Genomic DNA, 26,414 nt, shown 5'->3' on the forward strand with positions numbered 1-26,414 from the left:
TCCGTCTCGCCTGTGCTGTTTCCAGCTTTGTCTCCCGACTTGGGGTTCTGCCCTCCAAGTGTGGAATTGAGATTCTGCAGGTGGGTGAGCCTAGGTCTTTGTTTGGCGACAGGGCGTGGTGCTGGCCGGCTCTCTGGCAGGAGTGGGCCGTGGGCAACCCCCAGTGTCCCTTTCCTGCGGGGAGCACGCATGTGGGTCCCCAGGGTTCGGGGGGGTGGGCGGACGACCTCCCAGCAGCCCCTGCATGGCTTCAAGCACGCGACGCTGGTGAAAGTGGAAATGCCCGGCCCGTCTTGCATGTAAGGAAAGTTTTGCAGAACCAGGTGTCGGTGAGCTTCCTGAAGTGCCGCTTGTTCGGCAACTCACGAAGAGCTCCCAAAAGCAGGGCCTCCGGGACACCGCCTCTTCCCCACCGCTCGTGTCACTGCCTTGGGGGAGCCTCATTGACCTCGCCCTCCCGGGACACCTTCCCTGACCCCAGGGCAGAGCACCCGGCCCTCTCTCCCCTGGCTGTGTGTATCCAGCCTGTAGGGCCTTGTTGGGTGTCCCAAGGGGAGGCCTCTGCGACCCCACCCTCCCTCTCATGGGGTGCTCTGCTCCCCCCACGGGCCCGCCCACTGGCCACCTACCCAGGGGCCCACGCCTCACCCCAGTCCCACATTGGACTTGGCCCCTGCCTGCCCTCCAGGTCCTCTGCCTTCACTGGTACGGGTCACCCCGAGAGTGGCCATGGCCCAGCCTCCGAAATCCCCACTCCTAGGGCGTCGTCCTGTCCTCCCGCCGGCTGCTGTCCCTCCGACCCTGCCAGCGCCTCCTCTTCCCCCAGATGCCCTCATGACCCAATGGTCCAGCCTCTGTTCGTGGCCTCGGCACGGGAAGCTCTCGCAGCAGCCCCGGGCTGGGAGGACTTCCCCAAAGGCCTGTCCTCCTGCCCTCCGTGAGGACCCCTGACCTGAGAACATGCGGAAGCCACGGCGCCCAGAGCTGGCATGGAGAGACAGACACCCAGGGGCAGGGGGCTTGGCACCCGCCTCTAGCCCAAGGACAGCCCAGCCTGGGCGCCCGTTGTCCTGGGCCGTGGGCGCCTCTGCTGACCGTCACGGCCGGCTTCGCACAGGCACTCCTCGGCCCCTGCCTTGCCGGGTCTTTGGGATGTGTGGCTGTCCCTGTGTGTCCCTCAGTGTTTGCAGCAGTCCTGCTGGCAGGAAGCAGAGACCTCAAGGACTTAGTCTTTGAGGTGTCCAGGGTCCCTCACACACCCAGGTCCAGGCACGCCCTTCCCAGGACAGAGGCACCTTTCACGAGACGCCCTCTGTCCCCCGAGACACAGGGATAGCTGTGATAGCGTCGTTAGGTGGGGGACGTGGGACTGGGGCTGGGCTCTCATGGAACGGAACAGGGGCCGCCCTCCTGAGCCCCGAGGTGGCGAGGAGGTCGCCCTTGTGAGTGGGACAGTGGCCACCACCTGCAGTCCAGAAGCCCATGTTGCTGTCCTGTGGCAGCGTCCGTCCTGAGCCCTGGCAGGCCTCGTGGTCAGGGACCGAGTGGGTGTTGTGCCGTGGGTGCGTCTTCCAGCTCGGGCCACAGCAAGGGCAGCACAAGTCTGGAAAAATAGAGCAACCGAGACACTAAACCCAAACTCAGGGAGACGGACACAGTGTGGACGACGCACAGGCCCACTCCTGGGCAAGGGCGACGGGCTCAGGCTCCGGGGGACGTGGCCAAGGGAGACAGGTGCATCCGTAACCGTGGCACGGGTGAGTGGACCCAGGAAAAGTCAGAGAGGGCGAATCAGGTCAGATGACGCTTGATGGGATGGTTTCGTGCGATTAGGAATCAGTAAGTGGCTTGGTGCCAGAGAGGGTGGGAATTACCCTGCGGTTCGCTCACGTAAAGACCTCTTCTCCCAGACAGCATCCGATGCTTTATTGGTGAACTTTGCCAAATTTTTTTTTTTAAGATTTTATTTATTTATCTGACAGAGATCACAAGCAGGCAGAGAGACCGGCAGAGAGAGAGGGGGAAGCAGGCTCCCCGCTGAGCAGAGAGCCCGATGCGGGACTCGATCCCAGGACCCTGAGATCATGACCTGAGCCGAAGGCAGAGGCTTAACCCACTGAGCCACCCAGGCGCCCAAACTTTGCCAAATCCTGAAGAATTGAGTCCTGTCTCGCGTGAGATGCTGCGGAAGTTAGAGGTTGAAGGTGGAGGCGAAGCTGTGTGTGTCCTCCGCAGCAGGACCACGGCTCAGTGCCGTGCTGGTGTCCGTCTGCTGCGGCGTCACCTGCAGCAGAGAAGAACAATGTGGGGGCGCCCCGGGGCGCTCCGTGCGGGAAGCCTCTGCCTTCGGCTCGGGCCATGGTCCTGGGGTCCTGGGGTCCGGCACACATGGGGCTCCCTGCTCGGCGGGAAGCCTGCTCTCCCTCCGCCCCTCCACCGGCTCATGCTCCCGCTCTCTTTCTGACAAACAAATAAAACCTTTAAAAACAAAAGGAAATGTTATTCCTAAAAGCAGCTGGTCGCTCCCTGGGAGTGAGGTGAACCCAGGACGTCAGACGCTCTGAGGAGCCGCGTCTACCCGCGTTCGAGAACAGGAAGCGGCTGAGCGAGGGGTGCGGAGACCCCGCTTCTCCCAAACACAGGTCGGGCGCCCGCGGCGCTGGCGGGGCCGGGGGTCGGCGAGCGAGGGCGCGGCGTCTGCGAGGCGTCGCGTGCGCTGGGGACGGCTGCCCGGGACGGGGTCTGACGGGATGAGCCGCGTCGGCGGAACCACACGAGGCCGGCAGACGTGCAGGCCGCCCTCCGGGGCACACGATGGCCCACGCGTGACCACGGCGCGCTTCGGAGAGGACAGGACGCCCGGGCCCCACGGGGGGAGCAGGCGGCTGTCGCACCCCTCGCCGAGCGCCCTGCTGTGACCGCGCAGGCGGATCTGTGGGGACGGGGTGCCCGAAGCGTAAATCACAAAGGTGTTCGTCGCGCACCCGCCCCCCCAGTGTGGCGGCCTCCAGCTGGGGTGATCTCCGCAGTCTGTGAGGAAAGCGGCCCGTGGGAAGACGGGCGCGGGACACGCACACGCCGCAGCCCGTGCCCGCACCCCACCGGCACCCCAGACCCAAAGACTCCGTTCTCTCGGGCTGTCGCTGTCTGGAGCTGCGCGGCGGCCGTCTCAAACTCGCGGGACTTCTAACGCCAGAAGCGTCCCGGACGGCGTGTTTGGAGCCGGCGGTCCCCTCGTCCGGAGATTGAGGGAAGTGAGGCGGTCAGGGTAGGCGCCGATCGTGATGGCAGGCGCGTTGGAAGAAGAGAGAGAGAGAGAGCAGATGTGCGAGGGGGACCTGCCCCGCTGGTGGCCACCGGAGGACCGTGACACAGGGCGTATGCGAGTCAGCACCTCCCTGGGCCAGTAGGAGCACAGCGCCAGGGCCCTGGCCGGCTCCGAGGGCGCGGAGCTGGGAGCCTGCGACTGGGCCCCTCCGCGGGGCTCCCGCAACGGAGCAGGTGCATTCCCGGAGCACGTCGGCCGTGTCGGGTCGCTGGCAGCAGCCTGGGGGCCGCCGGGGCGAGATGGAGAAGCTGTGTGTTTGCTCGGGGAAGAGGCCATGGCGGGCAGGGGCGTGCACGGCTGTTCCGTGGAAGGGACATGTCACGGACGTGTAGATAGTGGGACATGAACCAGACGCCTCAAGAGGCAGTGGCATGGCCGCATATGCCCGATGGCCCGGCGCGCAGCTGCTGTTTCAGCGATGGGGAGCCCGAGCCCGAGCCGGTGCCAGCGGCTGCCTCGCATAACCGTGCCGGTGTCTATGACCCAGGCCCCGAGGGCTCTGCTGGCCTCAGCGCCTGGCGTCCCAGGTGTGTCCCAGGCGGCCGTGGAGACGGCGCCCTGCAGCCTGGAGAAGGCAGCAAGCCGGCGGTGACACACACACCTCATCCCCCGCAGTGGCCTCGCCCAGCTGCCCGCCTGGCAAGACTGGCCTCTGGCTGGGAAGTCGACCCCCAGGTAACACGGAGGAGGGCTGGTTTGGGGACAGCGGGCAGCCCCCGGGAAGGAGGCCCCTCCAGAGGATGGCTCCTGCAGAGGGAAAGGGAGGGCGCGGGAAGCACACGGTGTACGTCTGTGGTTCTGGCCCCGGTTTCTTTGAAAAGATCTCAAGTCAGCACGGAAAACACTTGTTAATCTCTGCTGTGGGATACAGCAGGAATGTTGCGGTTTCGTGGCATCACCGTGATCTCTCTGTAAGCCCCACACTTCTCGGGTTCAGAAGACCTGAACGCTGCTTCTCCAGGGTTCGCTGTGGAAGCTGGCTTTGCACTCCTCTGAGCAGACGTCATGTGAGAGGGAGGCACGAGCCTGCCGTGTGGGGCCGGTGCCCCGGGACAGGAGTCGGGGGGACCGAGGGGCGGCGTGGTGCACTGACCGTGGGTTTAGGATACGCTCGGCTTCCTCTTCTGTTGCTGCTGAGTCTGGTACAGTTACAGGGCGTCTTACACAGTGACAGCCCTGGCTTAGTGATGAATCATCGTTTGTGGGGTTTTTTAGTATATTTGCTCATGATTTCCTTGAGGGCCAAGTATTAGGCAATAAATCTCGTCCTGGGCCCTGATCTGTACTCCAGCCTTCAGGCCTTGCTCTCGGAGCCGGTCTCGCATAAAAACAAACGTCGTGTGTTCTGCCCGTTTGCAAATGTTTCTTTTTGTGCTTTTTAAATATTGTTTGCACAAATAGCATCAGCTTGAATGTGTCTTAGAATTGAAAAAAAAAAAAGAAAGAGGAAGAAAAAAAGAAAGGAAAATCCAAGTGACTCATTGGTGTTTCTCCCGCCACACGGGGGACGCGACGGAAGGAGGCGGGCGGGTGCTCGTTTAGACGGGCTCTGGGCCGCGGCGAGCTCGCCCAGGGCGGCTGCACGGACCCTTCCGTCCGACAGAAAGCCAGCGGCTCTGCCCCGGGCTCTGGAGTTCTCCCTGTGACGAGGGGACGCCAGCCACCAGGCCTCCCAGACAGAAGGCTCTGAGCAGCCCGTAGGGGACCCCCACGGCCCCTGCCCAGACAGATTGTCTAGAAGCAGGTTTCGCGACGGCCCTGAGAGGCGAGAGCCCATCCCAGAGAAGGGACGTGCGGGTCGCCTGGTGACTGATACACTCAGAGCAGAGCTCAGCTACCCACATGGTTGTCTGCAGCCCGACCTGCCTGTTACCCTCTTAGCCAGGCTCAGGACCGTGGATGGTCCCACCCAGAACTGCAGCCTCCCCCCCCCCCCGCCGTGGCTGCTGCACCCCTGGGCTGCTGGTGCGCGCCTTCCAGAACGCCGTGGTGGTGGCCTGACGTGCAGGGCCCAGCCTTTTGGATCTGGGCGCTCTTCCCATGTGAGGGGCCAGCGCGGGCCACTGTGCGTGTGTGTGTGCTTGTCTCCGTCGGGGCTTTGCCCCCCTTGTCCCCAGGCAGCCTCCTGGTGCAGTGGGCGGGCCGGGTCCCTCCTCTGTGCGTGACAGGTGTCTCCAGGCTTGGGCAGCTGCGCACAGCCACCGTGAGGGTCCACGTGGAGTCTTGGCGTGGACGTGTGTGCCGAGCAGTCCGGTGTTGGGGGCACACTCGCGGGAGCACATGTAGTGCCTGTCAGCCACGCCGTCAGCTCGAGGTCGCGAGTCCTCGCTCCCGATGGCTTGTTCACGCCTCTCCGTGGGCTGGCTTACTGTCCGTGTGTCTTCTTTAGTGAAGTGTCTGCAAATCTGTGGCCTATTTTTTTAATTGGGGTCTTGATTTTCCTACTGTTGAGTTAGGAGGTTCTTTATATATTCTGGATCAAACCCTTTGTCGGATATACACTTTGCAAGTATTTTATCCCAGACTTAGCTTCTCTGGCTACTCTTACACACAAAAAAATTTTTTAAGATTTTATTTATTTATTTGACAGAGAGACAGAGACAGAGACAGACAGCACAAGCAGGCAGAGAAAGAGAGGGGGAAGCAGGCTCCCCGCTGAGCAGAGAGCCCGATGCGGGACTCGATCCCAGGACGCCGAGATCATGACCTGAGCCGAAGGCAGCGGCTTACCCCGCTGAGCCCCCCAGGCGCCCTCTTTCACGAAATTTTGATGACGTCCAGTTTCCCTGATTTCCTGCGTCTGTGGCCCCCTGCCCGCCTCCCCTGTGTCTCCTTTCCAAAGTCCCTTCGAGTATCCTGGGTCCTTTGCCGTCGCACACACACTTAGGAACCAGCTTGTCATCATCTACGACAGTGTCGTGCTGGGGTTCCCGGCTCTGAACCGTAGATCCGGCCTGGGGAGTCTGGGGAGTGCTGATGCCCGGCTCCCCTGTGCCCGCTGACCCTGCGCTGGCTCCTTGCGCTCGCTTGCAGGTCCTGCGCTGGCCGTGTTAAGTTTAGGTTTTCTCTTTCTGTTTTGGAGTTGTTATAAATGGGAGCTTTTAAAAACTGACTGCTAATCGTTCATTGCTAGTGCGTAGACATGGGACTGCTTTTCACACGTTGGATTTGTATCGTTGCTGTTGCTCAGCCCATGAGTTCTGGGGGCTTGCTCCACACCCTGCACCTTCCTGGGCGGTTTTCTCTCTAAACTGTTGCGTCGTCTGCAGAGAAGACAGCTGAGCTGAGTGTTTCCTTCTCCAGTCCTTGTGTTCGTTCTTTTGGAAGATCTCATTTATTTACTTGACAGAGAGACGGCGACAGAGGGAGCACAAGCAGGGGCAGCGGGAGAGCAGGAAGCAGGCTCCCCACAGAGCAGGGAGCCTGACGCAGGGCTCGATCCCGGACCCCGGGACCACGACCCGAGCTGAAGGCAGCGGCCAGCGGCGGAGCCGCCTTCCGTTCTGCCGTTTATTTCCTTTTCTTGCCTTATTGCGCAGGACAAGGCTTTAGCTTTGTGCCGTGCCATAGGGGTGTGAAGGCGCAGCTCTGCCTCCGGGTCCTGGGGTGGGGGGGCCGTCCTGCTGCCGGCATGACCTTGTCTGGTCAGGACGTTCTCTTCTGTCCCTGGTTCACCAAGAGTTTTAATCACAAGTGCAGTCGAATTTTGTCACCATTTTTAAAAATCATTTGAGGAGATTTTTTTTTTTAAGATTTTATTTATTTATTTGTCAGAGAGCGAGAGCGAGAGCGAGAGAGCGAGCACAGGCAGGCAGAGCCGCAGACAGAAGCAGAGGGAGACGCAGGCTCCCTGCGGAGCAAGAGGCCCGATGCGGGACTCGATCCCAGGACGCCGGGACCACGACCCGAGCCGAAGGCAGCCCAGCGACTGAGCCCCGCAGGCGCCCCCATTCGAGGAGTTTTTATGATTTGTCTCAGTGAGCCTGTGGATGAGGGGAGTCTCACTGACTGGTTTCCAGCGTCGACCTGCCCGCGGCGAACCCCGCTGGGTCGGTGTAGGAGCCGCTACGTTTACCTACAGTGAATTCAGTTTGCTGATATTTTCTTGAAGATCTTTACGTCTGTGTTCATAGAGGGATATTGGTCTATGGTTTTCTTTTTTTATGTTTTTGTCTGGTGTTGGAGTCAGGGTCATTCCTGACCCTCATAAAATGAGCTGAGAAGTATCCTCCCGTGTCTGTTTCCTGGAAGAGATTACGTAGAACTGATGTTGTTTCGTCCTTGGATATCTGGTTCAACCCACCTGGAGCTTTGTTCTTCAGAAGGTTTAAAGCTACTAATTCAATTTCTTTGGTAGATGAGGCTGTTCAGATGCTCAGGGCCTCCCCGAGCCCGGCCGGCCGCGCTGCGGTTACGGGTCGATACGTCGTGGTACGTGGCATCCAAGCGCCTGGCCTGACCCGCGGCGGCGGCCGAGTGGCCTCTGCCCCTCCGTGCCCCCGTGCGATCTGGGTTCTTTCCTTCCTGGTGGGGCTCATGGTGTCCTCTCTTTTTTCTTTGTTGGGCGAGAGACGTCATCACTGTCATGGCTCTTCCGAAAGAGCCTGTGGGGAGCTCTTTGTATCCGTTTGGTATTTTATTCCCGGTGGCCTCTCCGCCTTCCGCTCCGGGGCGTCTGTTTGTCCTGGCTGCTCCCTTGTTGCGCTCACTTGCCTGCTGAGGTGAGGCTCCGGGGTCAGCGCCGGGAGGTCTCCGGCTGCCGCCCTCGGGGCTCGAGCTGTAGCTCACTGAAGGTCGGCACAAAGTATTTCTGGATCCTTCGAGTTTTCCTCCCGGGCCCGTGTGCTGCTTACGGCCCGGACTGGTTGGTGATTCTGGCCTTCTGTCCGCCATTGATTTCTTTTTGTCTGTTGTCAGTCGGCTCCACGGCCAGCGTGGGGCTCGAACTCATGACCCGAGATCAGGAGTTACATGTTCCGCCGACAAGCCGGCCAGGCGCCCCCACGATTGATTTCTAGATGAGTCCGTCGTAATCAGAAAACGTACTTTACACGACTTCAGTTCTTTTTTTTTTTTTTTTTTTAAATATTTATGTATTTATTAGTGAGAGGCAGAGAGCGAGCACAAGCAGGGGAGCGTCAGGCAGAGGCAGAGGGAGACGCCGGCTCCCCGCGTAGCAGGAGCCCGAGGCAGGACTCGATCCCAGGACGCTGGGACCATGACCTGCGCGGAAGGCAGACGCTTCACCGACGGAGCCACCCCGGCGCCTCTTCAGAGCGCTGGTGCTCTTTTGTGCCGGGCTGTGGTTGGTCCCCGTGGGCGCTCGTCCCCGTGAGCCACAGCTTTCAGCACTCTCTCTCCTTCCCAGTTCACTTCCTGCAGAGCCAGAGTGGCCTGGCGGGTGGAGCGGGCTGCGCTTCCCATGGGCCCCCGCGGGTCAGGGGCTGTTTGTCCCCAGCCTGGAGCTGTCCTTCTGCCCGAGTCAGGGGCCCTGCTGGCCGGGGAAGCCCTCGTGTCTGTCTCCTGGCTCCTCTGGGCTCCGCTGAGGGCACGTGCTGCCCCCGGCATCCTCGTGGCCCCGAGTGCTGCACCGTGGCTGGCTGTGGGCCCAGGGAGGGAGTCGGTGGTTTGCACTGGTCTTGGTTTGTGAGGGGGACTGCGTGACGGCAAGGCAGGTCAGTGCCGGTGAGAAGAGGGTTTACTGTTCACCGCCTCCCAGAACAGGAGGCGCCGGGCCCGGGGCCGTGGGGAGGCACCGGGGCCAGTCGGGGACAGAGGGACCGCAGGTGAGGCCCAGACCAGAGGCGTCACCGGGGTTTCTGCGGGCAAGGCATCAGCTCCGGATCAGCTGGTCGGAGTCACTCCGGTGGACCTTGAGGCACAGGGAGCCAGGAGCAGCTCCTGGTTGTCTGCTTCCTGGGCCCGGGGGTGCAGGGCAGGGGGCTGTTAGGTTGGCGTTGAGGGTTGGACGAGGAGGGGTTCAGAGTACGGGCCCTGGATCCAGGAGGGCTGTAAGCAGCCCTGGCCGTCTGTTGGCCACATAAGTACTGGACGTCAAGTAGATAAATACAGAATCTAAGAAAACACAGAATAGTGGGCTCTTCATTTCATGCCTGGGATGTCGGCGGGGTCTCCTCAGGAAGCCCAGGATGGAGGTGGGTGTCTCTGCTCCGTGGGCGGCCGGCAGGTGCTCACGGAGCCCATGAAACCTTCCAGAGCCACCCTGTTGAGTAGACCCAGGCCCTGTGTCCAGACCTGAGCTCCTGGCCTGGTCCTGTCGCTCCCTGCTGCCTGGATAGAGAGAACGGGGAGTTGAGGGGGCCGGGGTCTTCCTTCTGGTGCCCCTGTCCCCATGCCTCCTCTGAGGCAGACAGAGGAGTGTTGGGTCTCTGGTTCAGAAGAGGGGCCATAGCAGCATCTGCCCCCCTGTTCCGGGTGTAGACACAGACCTTGCTGGCTGAATGCAGGTGGGCATGGGGTGTGCGGCCCCAAGTGGGACCTGTGTGACTCTGGGGCTTGATGCTGCGTGGGTGGGGTGGGGCTCTGCTGTCCCCGTGAGCACTGGGCTGACATCCGATCGGGAAAGTGAGCGAGGCTTCCAGGAGCTGCAGGCGGGGCCCAGCCAGTTTGGCTGCGGCATCTGCCCTGCGCAGACCCTGGGCTCCTCTTCCCCTGGCTCCTGGACGGGTGGCTCTGCCGCCTTTGGGACCATGAAGCCTCGGGTGGCGAAGCAGTCCTGCATGCCAGTTTGCAAGGCAGGCACGGCCGCTGCTGTTCCCCAGCCAAGGACCGAGACATGAGGACCAGGACCGAGGCCCAGGCCTCCCCTGGGCAGGGCCCTCATGCCCCGCCTGCACCCCACGCTTAGAGTGGTGACGCCAGCACAAGGGTTCATGGACGCTCCCCTTGGGCTCAGGGACATGGGCGCTGCGGGTGGGCGTATGCAGAGGGGTGACCGGAGAGCTGCTGGTGTCTCCAGGGACCCTGCGCAGGCCGGGGAAGGGCTGGCCAGTTGGGGTCCGGGCTGCGATCCTGGACTTCGTCGGGGGGGGGGGGGCATGGGGCGGCGCGTGCAGAGGCCTGTGCTCCGGGAGCTGGGAGAGGGGCTCCATACCTGGCACCCGGTCCCTGCGGGCTCCCGGCCTGCCTGCCCACAGACCTGCCCGGAGCCGCCCCGCAGGCGGGAGACCGACCCGCCCCCCACAAGGGCTCTTGAGGGGGCCACGTTGGAGGCCAGCGCTCCCTAGGATGGGGCCTTCCTGGGGCTCCGGGAGGTGTAGGAGGGTGCGGTCCCCGCTGAGCCTTTGCCCTTGGCAGGTTGTGCAGCCTGACCTTGAAGAAGCTGGTGGTGTTCAAGGAGCTGGAGAAGGAGCTCATCTCAGTGGTGATTGCCGTCAAGATGCAGGTGAGGGGGCCCCAGCTGCCTAGGGCGGGAGGGGCCAGCACACCGACCTCTGGACCCTCCCCTGGGCCGGGGGCCGGCAAGCCTGCGGCTGCCCCGGGATGCAGGGGGGCCTCTGCCCCTGCCACTTGACGGGGAAAATGGTCCCAGTGCGCTGGCAAAACTAGACCCGCAGGCCCAGGCTCTGGAGCCCGCGTTCACGGGCTGTGGGGTGCCGGGGACGCGGCCCAGGCCTCTCAGTGCGGGCGCACCGGGGCTCGCCGGCGCGTGGGTCTCCGGGCCCCCGAGTCAGCTGAGCGCTGACGTGCGAGGCCTGTCTTCAGTTTCCCCGTCGGTTGCCGCCATCTTTAAGATCCGAAGAAACCCCTTGCTTCCCTGAAGAGGCTGCGGTAACTTCCCGTCAGAGCCAGGCGTGCGAGGCTGCCCGTCGGCTGCACGGGGACCGGCCCCGCGGGGGACCCGCCTGCGGCCCGGGCTGTGCTCTGAGCCCCCTGGCGAGGAGGGCTCATGGTCTTGCCAGGGCTTCAGAGCGAGGTGGAGTTCACGCACCCCGATCTCTGAATCTGCCACCGTTGACCTCTGACACGACCGCCTCCCCATCCGGGAGCCGCGCCTTTCCTGCTACCTGAGTGCCCCCTTCACTGGCTGCCCCTCCACTCCAGTGCCCGGCATCTCCCACAGACCCTCCGCTGGGCCATCTTCCCCGAGACACGAGACCTGCTCCTGTGCCCTCAGCAGCCCCCCGCCCCTCAGGTCCCCGAGGGCGTGGGCCGGCCTGCCTTCCCCGGGGCCTGTGCCCACTTCCCTGGCCCGCTGCCTGTGCCCTCTGCCTGTGGCCGCCGCCCTCCCTCTCCCAGCGAGGCCGGTCAGCTCCGGTCCTCTGAGGGGTCTGGTGCAGAAGAGGCCTAGGGGCCCACAGCACGACCCCTGCACAGGGTGCGACGTGGCCCAGAGGGCATCCACTGGGCAAGGCACCCGCGGGGGCCAGCCCCGCCCTGTGCCTGGGACCCTGCCCGTCGCTCCTGTCTGCCCGCACGTCTGTGCTCTGCCCCGGACCCACAGCGCGCTCCTGCCCTCAGCCGCTTGTCTGCCCGCTCACCCTGTCGGCCGCCTTTGGAGCCCCAGCCCCCACACCCTGGTAGCCTCTGGTCTTTGTTGCTCTGAATGTGATGGCTGCTGGTGCCCGGCAGGCAGGGGTCACGTGGTGTCCATCCATGGCCTCCTGCCCTGGCCTTCCGTCTCTGCTCCGTGGGTGTGGGGGCAGCTGTTCTGGAAGCTGTACTATGAGAAGATCTGTGATCCATTCGGGCTGTATTTTGGTATATGGTTTCAGGCGAGGATCTGGACGTTTTGTACTAATGATTTGTTACTACTTAGTAATTTTTCCTGGTGACGTGAAGGGTCGTTATTAAATAGCATGTTTGTCTTTTATCCATGTCTGTGTGTTCTCGGATGTGTTTCTAGACTTCTCGTCTCTGACCCTGGGCCAGGGCAGCTGTGCTGTCATTAGAACCGTCTTCTGCCACACTGGGCTCCCTGGGGAGGCGGCCACTCACCCGTCCACTGTCGCAGGAATGCAGAAGGGTCCTTGCAGGCATTATCCTGTGACCCATGCACCCCAGCATTGTCCCGTGACCCCCCCAGACCCCAGCATGTCCTCTGACCCCCCCACACCCCGCTGCTGGATTTCCGGGAGTTACATTAAATGTGGCAGGGAGCAGCCTGGACCACCTGGACTTGGAGGTCTCAGGATGGGGACTTTTTTTTTTAAAGATTTTGAGAGAGAAGGAGAGAGAGAGAGAGCATGAGGTGGGGGAGGGTCAGACAGAGAAGCAGGCTCCCCGCGGAGCAGGTGGCCCGATGTAGGACTCGATCCCTGGACCCCAGGATCATGACCTGAGCCGAAGGCAGAGGCTTAACCCACTGAGCCACCCAAGCGCCCCGGAAGGGGACATTTTTAAGGCTCTTGACAAATCTCCCCAAGGGTGTGTTTGGGAACCTGGGAGCCGCTGTCTGATCTGTGGGTCTTCACTGCGGGGTTGGAGGGAGTGATGTCCGGTGCGAGGCCACCCTGGGAGCCGGTCCTGTTCTGTCCCAGGGCTCCAAGCGGATCCTGCGCTCCCACGAGATCGTGCTGCCCCCCAGCGGACAAGTGGAGACGGACCTGGCGCTCGCCTTCTCCCTGCAGGTGAGCCTGGCTCGGGGCTGGGGCAGCGGCCGCGGGGCTTACACGCAGCTCCGCCCTGCTGGACCTTAGAGATCCCTCCCGCCCTCCCCCTCCCGCGCTACAGAACGCGCGGAGGCCCAGACACACTCTTGGGGCGTTGTGGGGGCGGCCGGCTGGTTCCCCGGGAGAGTGTGTGCCTCTTGATCTCAGGGTGGGGAGTTCAAGCCCCACGTGGGCTGTAGAGATTACATAAATGAATGAATAAACAAACTGAAAATAGGCCATTTGGTCCCGGCGTTCAGAGATGGGGAGGAACACAGACCTCAGTTTTGGAAGTTTGCCGGTGCACAGGGGCTCGGTGTGTCCGGGACACGCCGCTCCCAGTGTGACACAGACCCTCCTCCCCGGGGACCTCCAGAGCCTGAGTCTGCGGTGGGAGCAGGCCGGCCCGAGGCCCCCGCAGGCGTGCACCCTGCCCCTGTGCTCTCCGCACCATGGCTGAAGGCAGGCACCATGTAGATCCTCAGACGTGCTCAGTGTCGACCCCCTGCAAACCCCTTCGAGTCTTGTCGCCTCACGGGAGTGCAACCCATCTGCGGGGATCCCGCCGGCTCCCTCCTCCCGCCCGGGTGCCTCTCCATGCGTGGCTGTGCCTGGGGCCGGAGCATGTGACCCCAGCTCTGCTCCTACGGGAGCTTCTGGGGTCCGTGTGAAGGTTTCCTTCTGCGGGACTCGCTTTCCTGGCACATTGCTTACACGCAGCTCCCGGTCTCGAAGCGCGGGGCCACGGTGCAGGGCGTGCAGCTTCTGCACGTGTTAAGGGATATTTTGCGAGCCCTGCTTCGTGCCTGTGACCCTGCTCTTGCAGAAGGCTCTGGGGTCTCCGACCAGCGCCCCTTCTGGGGCCACGTCCGCTGCCGTCCATGCCGTGGTCACGTGCACTGGCTGACCCTGCTCATGACCCAGGGGCCCTAGCCAGCTGCTCCTGTCAACCAGCGGCGGTTGCCCTGGGTCCCTGGTGGAGGCCTGTGACAGCCCCCAAGGCCTACTGGTGCTGGGCAGGCGTGGCTGCGGGGACACATGGCAGCCGTGACCCCTTCTCTGCAGTACCCTCACTTCCTGAAGAGAGAAGGCAACAAGCTCCAGATCATGCTGCAGCGGAGGAAGCGGTACAAAAACCGAACGATCCTGGGCTACAAGACGCTGGCAGCGGGCTCCATCAACATGGCCGAGGTGCGCGCATCCCCGCCCAGCCAGAGGCCTCCGACCGGCCTGACCCCATGGCCCAAGCAGCCACCCTTGGGCCGTGGGTGGGTTCTGGCCCAGCGTGGGTCATCTGCGTCCCCTCCCGTGGGCATGGCCCTGGCCCGTGGGCTGCCCAGGTGGGCGGCACGCGCTTGCTGGTGGGGGAGGAAAGGAGGGACGTTCGTACAAACGGGTTAGAACCGACCGGCTGCCGCGGCTGAGTCTCAGAGGACCTGGTGTTCCGTGCGTGGGGTTGGGAGGAGGGTTCCGGCTCTGCCGCTGCCTGCCACAGGGCCTTTGGGAGCCTTGGGCTGGGCCCTGGAGAAGGACAGCCGAGAGCCCTCGTGGCCTCTGTGCTTTGGGGCCTTTACCGCATGGGGTCGTGTTCAGGGCTGTCCAGGCAACGGTGACGCTGTCGCTGCCCAGCTGGGGGAGGGCAGGGCTGACCCCCCGCCCCTGCCCTGCTCCTCTGGCCCAGGAGCCCCGTGCCCACGGCACCAGGTCGAGCCCACCGGCCTCCTGTTTCCCCTCAGACCCTACCTGCCTAACACTCCCGACAGCGTCCCTCCAGGCAGGTGGCACGGGTGTGGGGTTGTGCGGAGGGAGGCCGGGCACGTGTCTGTCCAGCTGCGCACACGTGGGCCCGGGGATGTGTCTGGGTGCTGGCTGACCTTCCTGGCTTGGTTTCTGAGATGGTAGTGGTCACAGACATTACCTTTCCCCAAAATTTCATGTCCGCACTCAAGAGTTGGCACCCAGGTCAGGCTCCCCAAATTAAACATAATCGGGTCCTAAAGTCCCGACACCTGGATTTGGTCCAGTGAGCCCCAAGGCAGAAGGTCCGACCCGCAGGGGTGTCCTCCGCGATGTCACCGGGCAGGGCGCAGGGGGCGCTGCACAGCATGTGAGCCTGACCCCGGTCAGCTGGAGTCTCTCACCGACGGGAATGGTAGCAAGGACTCTCCGGCCTGGGGAGGTGTTGGCTTTGCCGCTCAAGACCCCCCACCCGTGCTGGTGGCTGGTCCTCCTGGGGGCCCCATGGACACAGGTCCCTGGACGCAGATCCCGGGGCCTAGTGGCCCAGAGTCACAGCCTCACACACAGTCTGCTTCTGCCGCAGCCTCTGGACAGACCCTCCCTCCCTGACAGTTGTCGGTCGCTGGTGGCTGGGCCTGGCACTGACCCCCAGAGTCTCGGCCAGTGTCCTCCTGCCCTACGGACGTGTCTCTGACCGCCCTCCCAGCCCCAGCCCCAGCCGCTGGCCCTGCCCCAGGCCCTTTCTAGCACCGAGTCCCGCCCCCAGGTGATGCAGCACCCCTCCGAGGGCGGCCAGGTGCTCTGCCTCTACAGCAGCCTCAAGGAGGTCTCCGTCAAGGTGGCTGAGATCTGGATCTTCTCGCTGTCCAGCCAGCCCATCGACCATGAGGACAGCGCCATGCAGGCGGGGCCCAAGGCCAAGTCTGCAGGTGAGTGCGGCTGCTGGTGGCCCCCGCCTGCTGGGTTGGAGAAGCCGGGGAGGCCCGGGGTGTCTGGCCTCCAGCCCCGCCGGCAGCACTGTGGCTGCCCTGGGAGCCTGGGCCGCAGGCGCGTGAGCTCAGCCGCTGGCAAGTCTGGGCTTGACCGCGGTGCCTTCCAAGGTCGCGCACAGGTCCTAGCACGGCTGTTGCCCCCATCACAATGGCAGCTGCTGTCCCCCGAGGTGTGGGAGGGCACGCAGGGGCCCAGTTGGGCAGGAAATCTAGGCTGAAGCATCTGAGGTCCACAGAGGCCACCGTGGGAGTGGGGAAGCGCAGGCCTGCTCCCCCCGAAGTCCGCCTGGGGGGCGGGGACTGCGCATGGCTCCCTGCAGGTCCAGGGGCCCCGAGCTCCGGGCGCCGCCTCATTGCCAGGACACCAGTCGGAACCTCCGGGTGCCCCCCCTTCCGCTTGCTCGTTCCGTAGATAACTACTCCGAGGAAGAGTACGAGAGCTTCTCCTCTGAGCAGGAGGCCAGCGACGATGCCGTGCAAGGACAGGTAGGCTGGACCTGGTGTGCGGGGCCGTGGCCCTCAGACGCTCCGTGCCGGGCCTGGTGTGCGGGGCCGTGGCCCTCAGACGCTCCGTGCGTGGATGCGGTGTGGATGGCCAGGGGCCCCCGAGCCGGCGTGAGGGAGGGGAGATGGAGGCCAGACCGGCCCCTGTGTGCTGCTGGCGCCTGCTTCCCGTCCTGGGGGCCCCTGCCGCAGGCCCACCAACGCTCGGGGGTGCCCTTGCCAGCCCTGTGCTTGTGTTCCCAGGACTTGGACGAGGAGGACTTTGATGTGGGGAAACCCAAGAAGCAGCGGCGACCGATAGTAAGAACGGCGTCCATGACCAGGGTCGGTGGAAACTGGTTTTACTAACACTGGGGAAAGGGGGCTGGGGGCTGGGGGGCTGGGGGCCCCGAGTGGGGGTTGGGATGTGAGGCAGCCGTCCGGGACCCCCATGGCCTGGCCTCTTTGGTGAGGCGTGAAGGTGGGGAGACTCCACAGCCTTGTGCCGAAGGCAGGCCACGAGGCGCTGGCCATCGTCCATGGGAGTGTCACGGGTGGGCTCCTCGTGCTTATCCCGGGCAGCCACCCCTGGTCCAGGGGGCCGGGCATGAGGGCAGCGATGGCTGACCTGCTCAGGCCGCTCCACGAGCAGAGCTGGGGAGGCTGTCTCTGTCCCGTGTGTGCCCAGATACGCCGTTTGAGGCCGGTGCCTCGTTTCTGCACTCGGCATCTGAGCCACGCAGCAGGCACGATGGCCCGCGGGCTTTGGCGGGGCTGTCCCGCTTCTCATCTGGGGGAAAGGTCCAGGCAGAGGCCTTAGGCCATCATAAGATGCCTACCACTGGGCTCAGAGCCCTGCGGGAGTTCCCAGAGCCGAGCTGCCCTGTGTGCACGGGCTTGGCCTGGGCCGCACACTGGCAGCCACGGATCCCGTGGGACGCAAGCTCAGCCCCAGAAGCCCCCGCCCCTCTGCCAGCAGACCCAGGCCTGGTCCCCGTGTGGCAGGGGGAGCGTGCCAGCCCCTCTGGGAGCCTCGCTTCCGGGTCCAGAGCCCTGATGCCCGTGCAGGGCTGTGGGGGGCTCCTTTCTGGGGACACCCCCTGAGGGGGGCAGGGGCGGCTGGCTCCAGCCTCGGAGACCCAGGGCCACGCTGGGCAGTGGGGCTCCGGCTCCCCGCTGAGCCCTACCTTCCCTGCCCGCTGTGGGCTGGCTGCCGGGTGCTGCTGGGGCCAGGTGGGGCCTTGGGAGGAGCCGGCAGCCTTGCCGACTCGGAGGCCCTGGAGGGAGATGCTGCCCGCCCTCCCCTCCCCCTGGGTCTGGGCCCAACCCCAGCTGTGTGTCAGACGCTGGGGAGGGCCTGGCCTCCGTGCCACCGCACCTGCGTGGCCTCCGAGGGGGGCTGCCCCCTTGGGTTCTGAGTCTGTCCTGCTTGTCTCGCAGCAACAAAACTTCAAGCAGAAGGTCGTGGCATTGCTGCGGAGATTCAAAGTGTCGGATGAGGTGAGTGACCCCGCCTGGACGGCGAGGCCCTCGGTGTCCCGTGTGACCAGGGTCCTCGGGCACCTGGGCCGCGTCCTGGCTCCGCCGCTGCCTGTGCCGCGGCCCCCAGGCACCATGTCCTTGTCTGCGGGAGCGGGCCGCCCCACCCCTGGGGTACCTCAAGGCCCGGGCTGAGGCCATCCACCCGCATCTGGAATCGCAGCCCCGTGAACGGCCCGGCAGAGGGCTGGGTGTCGCTCGGCGGTGTGCCCGTGCGTTTGTGTTCTGAGGGTATTTTCGGGCCGTTCTTGGTTAGTTCCTTAGTTAGTTCCTTCCGCTGCTTCCTGCTCCCCAGATGTGCCCGGAGGGGCTTGTGCAGCTCTTACAACTACAGGAGAGACGCCTCCGTTTTCCTTTTAACGCGGGCAGAGGGGAGTTAGTCCAAGGTCCTAGAGCCGCCCGGGAGCGGTGGCGTGTCACTGCCGTGCGTGGTCGTGGCCGTGGTCGCTCGTCCACACGCCTGGAGGCCTCTCGGGGGCGTGGCCGCAGCTCTTCTCCGAGGGTCTCAGCCTCGGTTTCTCTAGATCGTCCGCAGTTTCTGTAGGGTCCCTGTGAGGCCCCCGGCTGCCTGTCTGCGGACCAGCTCATCCCCGGACTTGCATGGAAATGACAAGGATGCTGAGGCCACTCCGTGGGGGAGGGGAGGCCTTTCGCAGCTAGTGACAGCACAGCCAGATGTCCACACGCGAGACCCGCACCGTGTGCGGATTAGCCCCGTGGGTCAGAGACCTACGCAAGTGCCTGTACCGCGGAACTCAGGAGAGTGATCTTGGCTGCGGGGCCCGGCCGTGGGGCTTAGGCAGGACAGCAGACGCACAGGCCGCCAGGAGAGCCAGGCGAGTCCGTCCTCATCCAAACATGGATGCTCCTGTGCTCTGAACTCCCAGCAGGAAGATGAACTGGCGGCCGTCACCTCGAAGGTGTTTGCAAGTTATAGACCCGTAAGGGAGCTGTGCCTGCCAGACCAGAGGCACCTCACAGCCCCAAATAGACACTCCTGATGAGAAGTTAACGGTCTGACGCAAAAGTCGGTCAAAGGCCCCGACTAGAGGTTTTCTCTGAGCAGAAACCTGAATAGCCAGGAAGCCCCGAGACACTGTGAGGCGACCTCCCGAGGCTGCAGAGGGTCGCCGCGACCTCGCAGGGTGGTGTGCAGAGGTGCTGACAGGTGGGGAGCAGCCGGACCGCAATGCCGGCAGGAACGGCTCCAGGGCAGCCGCTGCAGAACACGGCCGAGCCACTCCTCCGAGCGTCAGCTTGACCCTCCCCCGGCCATCCCGCTGGCCGATCGATCCCGCCGGCCGTCCCACACCTGGTATCAGCTCACAAGATCCAGGATGTCCACACGAAGACTGAGGGGCGGACAGTGCCAGGAGCTTTGTCTGCAGCAGCAAAGCCTGGAGTGTCTTATCCACTGGCGGCCAGCTAGGCCGAGGCCGCATTCAGGGATGGGCGGGCAGTGACGGGACGTGGCTGGAGGCAAACAGCACAGACACCTCTGGATACAGCTGCCCGCGTGGGCAGAGCCCCATGCCAAGGGCTGCACACTGTGTAACCACTTTCATGACGTTCTGGGGGGAGCCCACACGTGGGGACAGAAGTCAGTTCAGGGTTGGGAGGAGGGAGCAGTGAGAGGGTGGGGGCCCCTGGGGAGGGAGGCCTTCCAAGCCCTGAGCCCCATGCGGGCCTGTCCCAGGAGGCACTCCCTGCCCTGTGTTCCTGCTGTGCATTTCACTGTGGAAGCACGAGCCACGAGGGCAGAATGGCCCTGCTATGCCCGGTACCCGGTGACCGGAGGTCCCAGGGGTCACCCCAGTGTCTGGCAGAACTGGGTTGGGGGCATGTGCTGGAGAGAGGGTATTTTGGCTCTGTGTCATCTTCCTGTCTGTCCTGCCAAGGGGATGCCCCCCCAAGCCTGCCCTCCCACGTCTGACCTCACTGTAGGTCCTGGATTCGGAGCAGGACCCTGCAGAGCATGTCCCCGAGGCAGAGGAGGACCTGGACCTTCTGTATGACACGTTAGACATGGAAAACCCCAGCGACAGTGGCCCGGACCTGGAGGATGATGACAGTGTCCTCAGCACCCCCAAGCCAAAGCTCAGGTGAGCCCACACGCCGCCTCTGCTGCCCCCGGCCCCAGGCCCGGCGGGCACAGCCCTGCCATCCCCCGTACCGCAGGGGCCTCAGGCAGCGTGCCAGAGCTGGGGCGTGGGAGGAGAGGCGTGCATCCGAGCAGACAGCCTGGTCTGCCGTGTTTTGGAGGGAGAGCAGTGGCAAAGGGACAGGATCAGGCATTCTGGAAAGATCTCTCTGGAGCCCACCAGGAGCAGGAAGACAGGAGACCCGTTAGCAGGCACTGGGGTCGTCCCTGCAAGAGGTCATGGTGTCAGAGATGGAGGGCAAGGGCTCTGAGTGGGGAAGGTGGTCAGGGGTTCCCCAGGGCCCGGCGGGGCTGAGCGAGGCACCTGACACAGGAGGGGGCCGGCCGGGGTGAGCAGTGCTAGCGCTGGTCCCCAAGGAGCCGGGGGTCGGCCTGGCTGGGGCAGGAGACCACAGGAGGCCCGGGCTTGGGGTCGGGGGAGGCTTGGCCACGGGACCCAACACTGTGTGGCTGCTGAGTGGGGGCCGTATTGGAGTCCAGAAGATCTGTGGCTTTCTAGTTTTGCTTTTAATGTTTTTTGTTTGTTTTTTTTAAATGTGAGAGAGAGTGCACACACACACAAGCGGGCGTGGGGGACAGGGGAGGGGGAAGCAGACTCCGCGCTGAGCAGGGAGCCCGATGCGGGGCTCAGTCCCAGGACCCTGGGACCTTGACCTGAGCCAAAGGCAGACGCTTCCTGACTGAGCCCCAGACACCCCTTAACCTTTCGATCCAAGTCAGTGAGACAGAGATGCACGCGGGGAGGGCGGGCTTTCTGTGCAGGTGGCCTCCAGCCCCCCACCGTGGCCAGTCCCGTAGTGGGCGTGCCTGTGGCGTCTGTGGGCTCTGGTCTAGCTGTCGGCCGTTGGCCTTTGCTGCAGGTGCCTCTCGGGGGTCCGCATACCGTCTCGGCCCACCACACGCTGCCGCGCCTGTGGTGCCTCCCCCCAGCAGAGCCGGCAAGGCTGCCGAGACGCTTTGGGCTGGGCCGCCTTCAGCTGGGCCGCCTTTGCTGGCGGAGGCCCCGCAGAGCCCGTTATGGGCCAGCTGCCGTTCCCAGTCGCGGGGCTGTGCGTGGGCATCTCCGGCCCTGGTCCTGCCCCTGCGTTTCCCTGTCCCCAGGGGGCACACCCCACCCACCATTTCGGCCGCACTGTGTTCTGAGTGTCTGAGTTCCCTCAGCTCTGCCCTGCTGTCTTGCAGGGGGCAGGGGTGTGGACTTGCCGGCCTGGGGTCGCTGGGCCTGCTGATGGCAACCTTGTGGTGGTCTCAGGCTGCTGCTGTGCTGCCGCGAGCTGGCCGTGGGGCCTGAGGCTGCCTGCACGCCTGTGCCGCCGGCCACCCTTCCTGGGGAGAAGGCCGGGAGTGGGTGGGTTTCAGGCATGCGAGCCGTCTCCAGCGGGCGTCTCAGTGGGTGGGGGCGCCAAGAAGGGCCGCGGGGGCGGTGCTCGGGGTCCTCCGCGGGGGGCGGCGCTCGGGGTCCTCCCCGGGGCCGTCGTTCCCGCCACCGCCCAGCACCCCCAGCTCTGCGTGGCTGCCGGATCCCAGGAGCACGGGGACTGGACCTTCAGGGTGGGGAGGGCCCTGGAGGGTGACCTCTGTCCACCCCGCACCCAGGCCCTACTTCGAAGGGCTGTCGCACTCCAGCTCGCAGACAGAGATCGGGAGCCTGCACAGCGTCCGGAGCCACAAGGAGCCTCCGAGTCCGGTGAGCAGACGCGGCAGCCCTCTCTCCCGCAGGGGCAGCTGTCTCTTCTGGGTTGCGCCGAGGGGAGCTTGTGCACGGCCTGACCCCGTGCTCCTGGTCTGTGGGGCCCCAGCCTCCTGCTCAATGCCTGATTCCCATCTTGTCCTCATAGGCCGACGTGCCTGAGAAGACCCGGGCCCTGGGAGGCAAGCAGCCCAGCGACAGCACCTCCGACACGGTGACCCCCGTGAGTAAGCGTGGGCTCATGCCCTGGGTCAGGCATAGAGCCACTGACGCGCTGCCTCTGGGGTCCTTAGCCCCATCTCCCAGGGCCAGGGCACAGAACCACAGTGAGGGTGCCCCCACCCTGAGGGACAGTCAGGGTCCCCCGGAGTCACCCTAGTTCCAGGAGGATGGGGGCATCCCCCTGCTTTGCTGTCAGCTCAGGCTCTGTGAAGGCTCCAGTTGTCTCTGCCCTCGTGGGGGTTCCCAGGGACAGGGTCCTGGGCTGCGGGCAGGTTCGCGGGAGGCTTCGTGCTGGGCTCCCCTGGCAGCCAGGGCCGGGAGCCCCGTGGGTGGGAATGGAGGTCGGCTCAGCTCCCCAGGGGGAGGTGTCTGTGCCCCATGTGGAGAGCTGTCGGCCTGAAACCAGCCCACACACCCCCACCCAAACCAGGGGCTCCCCGGGCCTGAGACTGTGGCCTCAAGGGGAGCCCCTGTAGGATGTGCCCTGCCTTCGAGCCCCTTCTCTGCATCTCAGAGCACGCCCGCCCCCGGGGAGCAGCCGGCACAGCCCGAGGACAGCCCGGAGGCAGAGACCTCGGCTCTGGACCTGTTCGCGGAGAAGCTGCCACCCAGCGGACGGATCACCAAGACCGAGTCCCTCGTCCTCCCTGCCTCCAGGTGACGGGATGCCCTGGGCAGGCGGGCGGGCGGGCACGGTACCCGCGGGCCAGTGTGGGCGGTGGGCCCCCTCTGACTGCATGGGAATCGCTTAGAAGCATGGGGATTTCGGGGCCCGCCCCGGAGAGCCACGTGGGACCCCCACCCCGTGTTTGTAGCAGCTGCCAGCAGGCCTTTGGGGCTGAAGTGGACCGGCATAGCCCTGGGTGCTGGTGTGGAGGGGGCGTGCCCAGCCGGGCCCAGAGCCTGGTGTGGTTGGCGGGGCAGCCCCCAGGCCGTGGTGGTGCTGGGTCCGCCATGGCAGCTCTGTGGGCGGGGACCCTGCCCCTCACGGTGGGCGTCATGGAGGTGGGGGTTCAGAGTGGCAGGAACCCAGGCAGCTTCCCAGTGGAGGAAACTCCCGCAGCGCCTCTTACCCGTCCCCGCTGCCGTGTGGGTCCGTCCGGGGGTCACCTCGGATCCCCTCCTGGGGATGTGCTCTCCAGCCTATCCCGTCACCTTCCTTGGGCCCCTGGCCACACCCTCTGGACCACCACACATGGCCACAGCCGCCGGGCCCTGCGTTCCCGCCCCAAGACCCACGGGGCTGGGACCTTCGGGCAGCAGAGCCCCCTTCTCGGGGCCTGGGCTCTGCACAGCCGGCGCACACCTTTTGTGTCGGGCCTTATGCCCACAGAGAAAGCGCCTGTGCCAAGTGTGGGCGTGGCTGCCACATGGGCCCCTCGCCCTGCCTGCCCCCTGCCCTGCCAGCCTGTGTGAGTCCGCCACGGCCCCCGCCGCCAAGCAGTCCCCTCCCCTGGGTTGGTGAGCACATGGGCCGGCCCCAGCCTATGCTGCTTCCTTGCAGGTCTGAGGGGAAGCAGGCCGGCCGCCGGGGTCGGAGCACGTCCCTGAAGGAGCGGCAGCCCGCGAGGCCGCAGAACGAGCGTGCTAACAGTCTGGACAACGAGCGGTGCCCGGACACGAGGAGCCAGCTGCAGGTGTGCGCTCTGGGAGGGGCACGGGCAGAGGCCACACTGCCCAGGACCGACCCAGTACTGCTGGCTCCGGGGGGCGGCAGCCCGGCCACCTCGTGGGCTGTGACGGTCCCTCAGGGTCTTCGGCCCAGTGACTGCTGTCCAGGGCAAAGCTGAGTTCCTGAGCGAGGACGGGGCCGGCCTCTCCTGCCCACTGCTGGGAGCAGGAGGGGTCCGCTGGGCGGCTGAGGGGCTGCAGCACGCCTCCTACCCATGCGGGGGACCTGTGTCTCCAGATCCCCAGGAAGACCGTGTATGACCAGCTGAACCACATCCTCATCTCTGACGACCAGCTTCCTGAGAACATCATTCTCGTCAACACCTCCGACTGGCAGGGGCAGGTGGGGACGGGCCGAGTGTCCTCCCTGTGGTGGGAAGGGGGGGTTGGGGGGCGCCGTCCCCGCAGCAGGGGTCGGGGGGCGGTGCTGGCGGGCGGCCGGGGGCAGCGTTGGGGCCCAGGCCGCGCCCTCCTCGCCCGCAGTTCCTGTCAGAGGTCCTGCAGAGGCACGCGCTGCCCGTGGTGTGCACCTGCTCTGCAGCGGACGTGCAGGCGGCCTTCAGCACCATCGTCTCGAGGATCCAGAGATAGTGAGTCCGCCTGGGGCCCCGCTGCGGCCACGCCCATGGCTCTGTCCCGGGGGCAGGGGCGGGGGCGGACTCCAGACGAGCCCGCACACAGCCGTGGGCAGCCCCGTCTTCTGTCCGGGTCTGGCGGTCGGGCGGGGGGATGACCTGGGTGTTGGCGGCCGTCTCGGGATCATGAGTGGGCCCTCGTGGCCCGGGGCTCAGCCCTCCTCTGCCTGGGGGCCGCTCGGGCGCGCGGGGCAGTCCTGGCCGCGGGGCCGGCTCCCTGAGGCGTCCGTCCCCTCTGTCCTGCCTGCGGGGCCGCAGCTGCAACTGCAACTCCCAGCCGCCGCCGCCCGTGAAGATCGCCGTGGCCGGGGCGCAGCACTACCTCAGCGCCGTGCTGCGGCTCTTCGTGGAGCAGCTGTCCCACAAGACCCCCGACTGGCTGGGCTACATGCGCTTTCTCGTCATCCCGCTGGGTGAGGGGCAGGGGCGGGCGGTGGGGGCGCCGGGGCCCCCGGTGCCGGCCGGGGAAGCGAGGCCGGGCTGCGTGTGAGTCCCCACACGATCCAAGCCCGTGGGACATGGCTCCGTGTCCGTGGGCTCGCCCTGTCGGTCCCTGGGGGGGCAGATCCTGGGGGGGGAGGCTCGCCGGCCCCATGCACCTCCGCGGTGGCCCCTATGCCCCCCGGGAGTGGGGCAGGGCTCTGAGGGGCACCAAGTGGCCCATGTGGCCTGACGGCCTCCCCTCGGCTCACAGGCTCCCACCCCGTGGCCCGGTACCTGGGCTCCGTGGACTACCGCTACAACAACTTCTTCCAGGACCTGGCCTGGAGAGACCTGTTCAACAAGCTGGAGGCCCAGAGCGCTGGTGAGGCCTGGGGCCCCGGCCAGGTGGGGCCTCCCTGGGGAGACACGGGGCCTCTGCCCGGTTCTCCCTGCCGGCTGTCGTGGGCCTCAGAGTGGGCTGGCCATGGGGGCCCCTGGCGAGGGCTCCCAGGGATTTGGAGACACCATGAGGGCAGGAGGTCCCTCAGCCGGCCTCAGTGCTGCCACTGCTCCTGGGCTGGGACCCGGGCAGCCCCGGAGACAGCACGCAGGGTAGATGGGGAGTGTGGCCCCCCACGGACCCCGCCTGGCCTTCTCGTGCAGTGCAGGACACGCCAGACATCGTGTCGAGGATCACACAGTACATCGCAGGCGCCAACTGTGCCCACCAGCTGCCCATCGCGGAGGCCATGCTGACCTACAAGCAGAAGAGGTACCTCGCTGGGCCACGGGCGGGGCGGGGTGCGGGGAAAGGGGAGGGGCCCCCGCTCCATGCCACGGACACGGCCGCCCGCAGCCACCGCCCCCCATAGGCCTCCCCACCTGCTCTGGTCTCAGAGCCTTTGGGCAGCACGGTCAGCGGGGACAAACCTGGTTGGCCAAGGGACGGAACCGAACGGGGCTTGGGAGGGGACCCCGTGAGTGGGTCTGGCGGCCCCAGGTCTCCTCGGAGCCCGTCAGAAGGAGCCCATCAGGATTCCTCTCCGTAGTGTGCTGGAACTTCCCACAACAAAGGTTAAGGGAACCCCCGTCACTTGGCCCTGTCCTGGCCGGGACCTGCTCTGGGAACGCAGGCCCAGGCTCCTTCAGACTCCTCGGCTTCCCAGGCTGGAGACGTGTTCTTGGCCCGACAGCGGGCAGGCGCGGGGGCCACAGCCGCAGCCAGGCAGAGGGCTGGCGGCCAGGCCCACAAGGGCAATGGGCCCCTCAGGGAGGTGGGCTGAGGGCCAGGTCTGTGGCTGGTCGGAAGAGGAGAAGTGTCTGGGGTCCCGTCTGCGGGACACTCGTGGCTCCCCCCGCACGAGATGGGAAACCGCAGTGGCTGCCTGGCTCACAGCGCTGGGCTCTTCCCGCGCGAGCCGGACGTGCTGCTGAGCCCGTGATAATGTTTCTGTGTTTTCTCTTTTGGTGGCTTTCCGAAAAGGAAAAAGAACTTTCACTTTGACTTTACCCTCAGGTACCGCTGTCCCTGGGTCTGCGCCCGTGTCCCCGTGCTGGTCTTTAGGGCTGTTTAGCAGTAAGAGCCGGCAGGGGGCGTCCCATATCCTGCCACCCGGCAGGCAGGGCCCCCCTGGCCGAGCGGCGGGTGGGTGGGCACCCCGAGCCAGGACTTGGCTCTCCGTCTCCGCCCAGCTCAGAGGAGCGCAGAGCACCGTGGGCTGACGTCATGGCGGGCAGGCTGTCCTCTGTGCGCCGCAGCCCGGGGTGCCTCTGGCAGCAGCGCCGAGTGGAGCCCGTCCACGGAGTCTGTGCTGAGACCTGGGCACCATGTCCTGCAGGAGAAGCAGGTGGCTGGGCCGCTGATGCCACGCGGACTGCGTGTGGACTTTCGTCCCAGCCCAGCGTGTCTGCCGACCCGA

At 65.2% G+C, this 26,414-nt stretch overlaps 1 protein-coding gene across 5 annotated transcripts in view; it reads left to right on the forward strand.

Annotated features, from left to right (window-relative positions):
• PACS2 (phosphofurin acidic cluster sorting protein 2) overlaps positions 1-26,414 on the forward strand; it is a 52,666-nt gene that overhangs the window by 19,654 nt on the left and 6,598 nt on the right. For 2 of the 5 annotated variants that reach the window (XM_045074566.1, XM_045074562.1), the window contains exons 2-19: positions 10,646-10,733; positions 12,829-12,918; positions 14,005-14,130; positions 15,446-15,608; positions 16,084-16,157; positions 16,419-16,499; positions 17,595-17,654; positions 19,638-19,795; positions 21,451-21,541; positions 21,693-21,767; positions 22,281-22,423; positions 23,271-23,403; positions 23,676-23,780; positions 23,921-24,027; positions 24,331-24,485; positions 24,767-24,877; positions 25,159-25,267; positions 25,979-26,011. In XM_045074566.1, coding sequence (XP_044930501.1) covers positions 10,646-10,733; positions 12,829-12,918; positions 14,005-14,130; positions 15,446-15,608; positions 16,084-16,157; positions 16,419-16,499; positions 17,595-17,654; positions 19,638-19,795; positions 21,451-21,541; positions 21,693-21,767; positions 22,281-22,423; positions 23,271-23,403; positions 23,676-23,780; positions 23,921-24,027; positions 24,331-24,485; positions 24,767-24,877; positions 25,159-25,267; positions 25,979-26,011 — 1,902 coding nt within the window. The remainder of the gene's footprint in view (positions 1-10,645; positions 10,734-12,828; positions 12,919-14,004; positions 14,131-15,445; positions 15,609-16,083; positions 16,158-16,418; positions 16,500-17,594; positions 17,655-19,637; positions 19,796-21,450; positions 21,542-21,692; positions 21,768-22,280; positions 22,424-23,270; positions 23,404-23,675; positions 23,781-23,920; positions 24,028-24,330; positions 24,486-24,766; positions 24,878-25,158; positions 25,268-25,978; positions 26,012-26,414) is intronic. The other 3 variants (XM_045074563.1, XM_045074564.1, XM_045074565.1) reach the window with 3 other exon arrangements.

The sequence above is a fragment of the Mustela putorius genome, unplaced genomic scaffold (assembly GCF_011764305.1).
Source record: "Mustela putorius furo isolate JIRA1106 unplaced genomic scaffold, ASM1176430v1.1 tig00000129_pilon_pilon_pilon, whole genome shotgun sequence".
NCBI classification, from domain to species: domain Eukaryota; kingdom Metazoa; phylum Chordata; class Mammalia; order Carnivora; family Mustelidae; genus Mustela; species Mustela putorius.